This window comes from Delphinapterus leucas, chromosome 18 (genome assembly GCF_059928025.1).
Source record: "Delphinapterus leucas isolate spDelLeu-1000000601 "Yukka" chromosome 18, BTC_Dleu_Yukka2, whole genome shotgun sequence".
NCBI lineage: Eukaryota > Metazoa > Chordata > Mammalia > Artiodactyla > Monodontidae > Delphinapterus > Delphinapterus leucas.
This window is the reverse complement of record NC_143146.1, coordinates 53,806,029-53,812,028: the sequence shown is the minus strand read 5'-3', so window position 1 is coordinate 53,812,028 and position 6,000 is coordinate 53,806,029. Positions and strand designations below refer to the sequence as shown.

Sequence of the window (6,000 nt, the reverse complement as noted above, 5' to 3'; positions counted from 1 at the left end):
CCTTTTCTGTCTATGTTTTTATCTGGGAACTCTGGGGGCACATTTGCAAGACTGGGAAAGAACAATAAAGGTTAAGAACAACTGAGGAATTATGTACAAATAACAACAGAAGACAACTTAATTGTTTTAGTGACGATTTAAAAGGAACCCAAGTGTACAGTTGAGATCTTTGACAAATTGTAAATAATTTTTCATGATTATTTCAAAATAGCTTGGTAAGGAAGTCTTAAAAGCAGGCCTTACTGGCAAAGAAAAGCAAAACAGAGCAAGTAGTAAAAGGACTATGATGATATTTTAGACTTAAACTACCCTTTCAGTACATTTGCAATCCTGGATAAAATTCTGTAAAGCAGTTCAAAAATACTCTGTTAAGTGTCTCGAATAACATTGCTCAGATGGAATATAAAATACTTCGTGGTCCCTTCAGCATCAAGATGCCTCAAACTTTGGTTGTTTCTGGAGTTAATTCTTTACAGCACCTGGTATATGAAGTGATTTCACACCATGCCCAAGATGCGGGCCACCCACCAGCTACATGGCATGACAACTCTACAGGCTGAACGGCAACCCTGGTAATTATAAGGCCATGGATAATAGCCCCCCAGTGGTTCACAGATCTTCTGGCAGTGGGTGTAGCTCCGCCTGCATTCTATACAGCAGATTCCTTCATGATCCAATCTAGGGTCGAATGTCATGCCTTCTCCTTCCTGCTGCTGTGAAATAAAAGAGAATTATTTGTGTCTCCTTCATAATGAGAAGTTTATAGCATCCACATTATTTTAAAATAAGGTCCTGGATGTCTTACTGCTACCAGAAATCGGCATTATTTTCTGTAAGGAGTTTTCAATCTTTAAACCTTATAATTCAGAAATCCTTCTAACATCAGGGAACTCCCATCCTAGCTAATCTGTCGCTGGCAGGAAGGTTTAGTTTTTTTTGTTTTTTGAATGTTATGGTGAAGTTTCTCCATGCCTTAAATGAGCCATGGTTACCACTCACTAGTGACTCAATTTGTTTTAAATAGGAAAACAGGGAGCGTGATTCAAAAGTAACGTTTCTGCCACTGCGGCGGCACCCTGGTGCCTTCTTGTAGTAATGGCTTCCAGGGCTCTGGGGAGCACATTTTGAAACTCATTGATCCAGGCTAACAACAGATTGCTATTCCACTTGAACTGGCTGAGAACACTGCCAAGTCACTTAGCTTCTGCCTTTGTGTCAACATAAGGGTCTGTAACACTCAGAAGAAGGCACCATACGGTGTAAAGCTTCAAGACCTTAAACTTTATCTTCTAGTTTCTATGTGCCATCATTATAGTTACATAAATACAAACTCGTATCGAAGTAAAAGTCACCTACAGAACCCTATTTTCGCTGCTGGAGAGATCACAGAACTGGAAGAAACGTGCCCCTGCCAAGTTATGTAATATCTGGTTTTCCTTTTCATGGATTTCTAGGGGTAAAGAGTCTGTATCCTCTTTAATATGACATTGAATTACACTGGCAAAAAGCCCTTATCATTCATGGAAATTCTTTGTTCAATTTAAGCCTCTTTCCTGGAAGAATAACTTGGGGAGATGCAGGACCAACATAGGTTAGGCTTGAGCTAAGTGAACTTAAGCAACCCTATCACCTTTCTGGTATACTTTTTAAAAAGTCTTTATTCAACTTTTTTTGCTGTGTGTGTGTGAGGGGGTGCTTTCTATTATGAGAAATTTCCAACGTATTGGAAAGTGGAGAAAATTGTGTGCCAAACATCTAGATTTGACAATTGCCAACCTTTTGTTAAATTTGATTTTTTTAAAGTATTTTAAATTCTGAAGTAAATTTAAAGAGACTTGAGGGCATTGTGACATTTCACCCATAAATACATTAGAATGTCTTGCCAAAATAAGATAGCATTTTCCTGCACCATACTGCCATTATCACACCTCACAAAACTAACAATTCATTAACACCGTCTGACACAGCCTATGTTCAGATTTTGTCATCAAAGTATTTGTCTTACTCTCTTAACACCATTTTTTAAAAAATTCTTTAGACTCTCCCCTTTAGAATGTCCCCTTTAGACATTTTTTCCCCCTTATCTCTTGAAATAGTTTCATCTGGGACAGCAAAATTAAAAACTGCCTCATTAATTAATTGTCACTCACTCTTCCAGGGCAGTAGTCAAAAAGCCTGTTGGTTGAGGCATTTCCTCACCTGAGGGTTCAACAAAAGTTTGTTAGGATTAAAAAGTTGGCAGAAATCTCAGGTTCTTGCCCTGAGATATTTCCTTAAAGGGATATGTGAAGGACGGAGATCACGGGGAAGGTGTTCCTGCTTAAAGCTCAACATGTAATAAAGGAAAAAACTGTTACCAGTGAAATTTTTTCAAGAATATGGATCACTTAAGCCTGAAAGCAGGGCAGTCACATCCTGCCCTTCTGTGGAGGGGCTGATGCCCTCATCCCTAGAACCAGATGCAGCTAGGCCAGCTACCTAGAGAATAAACTATATTAAGTTTTCTGTTTGCCTATTCAGTTTTTGTTTTTGTTTTTTGTCTGCGTTGGGTCTCCGTTGTTGCACACGGGTTTTCTCTAGTTGGGGTGGGCGGGGGCCCCTCTTCATTGCGGTGCGCGGGCTTCTCATTGCAGTGGCTTCTCTTGTTGCGGAGCACGGGCTCTAGGCACAGGGGCCTCAGTAGTTGCAGCACACGGGCTCAGTAGTTGTGGCTTGAGGGCTCTAGAGTGCAGGCTCAGTAGTTGTAGCGCACAGGCTTAATTGCTGCACGGCATGTGGGATTTTCCTGGACCAGGGATGGATTACCCGTGCCCCCTGCATTGGCAGCGGGATTCTTAACCACTGTGCCACCAGGGAAGTCCCAGATTTTATTTCTTTATTATTCTTTGAGCTTTACGGAATGAAGTACTGTGGTGTCCTGAGTTTTCTGGTAAGCCTTGGGTTACTTAAAAAAAAATACTTTTTTGCTCTAAATCTTTCTAAAATATATTAGTCTAAAATGGTAAACTAGAAAATATATTTGCAACACCTGAAACAAGAGGAAAGAAAATGTACAAATGACTTCTCTGTGTATGAAAATATGCTCAATCTTACACATAATTAAAGACTGGCAAGAAAAAGATAACCAGGAGATACAGTTTTACACCCAAGACTTTTTAAAAGTTTGATAATAAATTAGGCCTTTCATTACCATTTGAAGACATGTAGCTGCTGTAATTCCCCGGAAGACAATTTAGTGTCCTCCATTAAAATGTAAAATTCTTTGACCCAGCAGACCCATGTTTCAATATTAGTGGTAAAGATATACTCCTACAGTGTACAAGAGGTATAGACTAATAGCTAACATGGAGTCAGGTAGTGCTTACTATGCGCCCAGCACAGTGCTAAGAGCTTCACCTGCATTACCTCATTTACTCCTTCCCATACCCTATGAAGCATGTACAAGGTGTATCTTATTAACACTATTTGAGGAGGGACTTCTCTGGTGGCGCATTGGTTAAGAATCCGCCTGCCAATGCAGGGGACATGGGTTCGAGCCCTGGTGTGGGAAGGTCCCACATGCCACGGAGCCACTAAGCCCATGCGCCACAACTACTGAGCCTGCGTGCCACAGCTACTGAAGCCTGCACGCCTAGAGCCCATGCTCCGCAACAAGAGAAGCCACTGCAGTGAGAAGCCCGTGCACCCCAACAAAGATGAGCCGCCGCTCACCACAACTAGAGAAAGCCCCCATGCAGCAATGAAGACCCAACGCAGAGAAATAAATAAATAAGATAAAAAGTTTAAAAAAAAACGGTATTCGAGGAAAATACATGTCCACCAAAGCAGAACTAGTTCAATTTCTGTACATTTATCCACACAATGGAATATAATGGTGCCATTAAAATGAATGAGGTGGATCCATATAAGAGATACAAAAAAACTTCCAAAACACTGTATTGGAACTGAAAAGACAGCAAAGTGGAAGTTGTGTATGCTTTTTTGTGTTAAAAATGTGTGTGTGTGTGTACACTTATACAAAGGAACTGGGCAAATAGCCATTGTTAACAGGTTGCTCAGGGGAGGGTGTCTGTGGTAGAAGGGAAACTCACTTTTCATTGTATACATTTTTATACTGTTTAAAAAAATACATGCGTGTATTATTTTTTCAATTAAAACACTAGTTACACATAAGTACTTATTTTTCTATTTTCACTCCCTGCAAAGTATAGTAATGGTAAAACTACATTTCACTGAAGATTTGAGAAGTTTTTAGCATGTTGGTGTCATCCTTACAAACACCAGTTCTCGAGGTTTCTGTCTAAAGTGTTTGATCCCCATATGTGAGTCTGTCTCCCGAATGGACTGAGTGCCCTCAAGGGCAGAAGTTACTCCTGTCTGTGTGCACAGGGCCTGGAAAAGAGCAGGTTCTCAACGAATGTCTGTTGAATGGACGAATAAAGTGGATATAAAGGAGGAAAGAGAATACTTTCATCCTGTGTGTTGCCTGCAGGGCACACTCCCGGAAATATTTTTAAATCATCAAATTCCTGATATGAATTTGTCTTTATAAATTCGCCTGTGATTCAAAAAAGGAGAGCACAGAAAACAACTTTGAACAAGGAGTACAACCAATCAGGATTTTATACTACAGAAGCAATGCTGAAGAGTTGTTACCCTCATTTATAAACCCTGCAACAAACAAAAGATGTATTTTTTAAAATAATTGGGTAAAAGTCTCAGTTGAATACTAGACGCTTATTTGAAATCTCAAGCAGAAATATCACTGCTTCAGTGCTGGGTTTAGTGCAGTCATCTGAACCTGTCATACAAACACCAGTACACACGTGGTAAGGGTTGTCTGGATTGAAGGGCTCTGAATCCTCTTGAACACTGGGTCTGGTTTCGTTATTTGGTCTTCCAGGCCCTGGGTTGCCCCATGGGCCACTGCGTAATCTTCTTGTGGTCATTGTTGTAACAACTTTTCTTACCAATTCTCTTCTTTCTCTCTGGATTTCTGCCCAAAAAAACCCAAAACTTGCTGTAAATTAATTCCTTTATTTGAATAATTAAGGAAATTCTGTGTTTATCAGGGTGAAAAACATAAGAAAAGGATATTAAAACACATACGACCAGATCCTATTTAAATTTGTATTAATGATTTTCATAAGAATAAAGCATGTTTCACAGTCTTGGGTTAGTAGTTAAACATCAGATAATCAGAATTTGGTTTATCATACTAACTGAGGCAGGTGTTGTAAGATAACTGACAAAATCCATTCTCAGTTCCCTTTTTCTTTGCCTGCCTCTACTTAGGGGCTGAGAAAGTAAAATAGCACTTATTTCGCTAGCCTCCCTTGCAATTAGGAATGGCCAGATGACACATAAGCAGACTAGGCTAGTGCAGTTTCTGGGAAAGCTTTTGCTTTCTAAAAGGGGACAGATACAGCTCCCTCCATCTCGTCCGTCTTCCTTGAATGTAGATGTGACATCTGGGTTACGTGACCAGAAGTGATAGGCACAAGGATGACAAGCCAGCATGCCTCAGATAGCAGATGGTGAGCTAGAAAGAGAGTTGACGATAGTGCCAAAGACCTACCTCCAGACTTCTGGCTGTATGAAAAAAGTCAACCCGTATTTGTTGAAACCACTGTTGGTCTGCTATTCTGTTACTTGCCGCCCTACACATTCCTCATGAATTTACTATATAGGTATAAAGCTTTACAGTTTTCAGGGGATTTACTATTATCTTGGTTGATTCTTTTAAAAATCATTTGGGATAGAATAAGCAGATACTTTTATACAAAAGGGCAACAAGGCTCGGAAAGACCAAGTGACTTGGCCGAGATCACAGAAGGTGGCAGAGAAGAGGGTCGAACACGAACTTCTCTGGCTTCCAGCCCACTGCCCTCATTCTCCACAATGCCTCATGGGTCCTGCAGCAGGACTGATGGCTGCCGAGTAACAAGAACGGAGAGAGGACCACACAGGGTGGCTTTGGCATCTCAGTCTCAGTTTCTT

General features: G+C 40.5%; 1 protein-coding gene across 2 annotated transcripts in view; it reads right to left on the bottom strand.

The window, feature by feature from the left end:
• Positions 1-406: 406 nt before the first annotated feature.
• CNMD (chondromodulin) overlaps positions 407-6,000 on the bottom strand; it is a 28,051-nt gene continuing 22,457 nt past the window's right edge. The window contains exons 6-7 of one of the 2 annotated variants that reach the window (XM_022574428.3): positions 4,827-4,996; positions 407-713 (exon numbers count right to left, since the gene is read on the bottom strand). In XM_022574428.3, coding sequence (XP_022430136.1) covers positions 498-713; positions 4,827-4,996 — 386 coding nt within the window. In that variant the 3' untranslated portion in view covers positions 407-497. The remainder of the gene's footprint in view (positions 714-4,826; positions 4,997-6,000) is intronic. The other variant, XM_022574429.3, reaches the window with a different exon arrangement.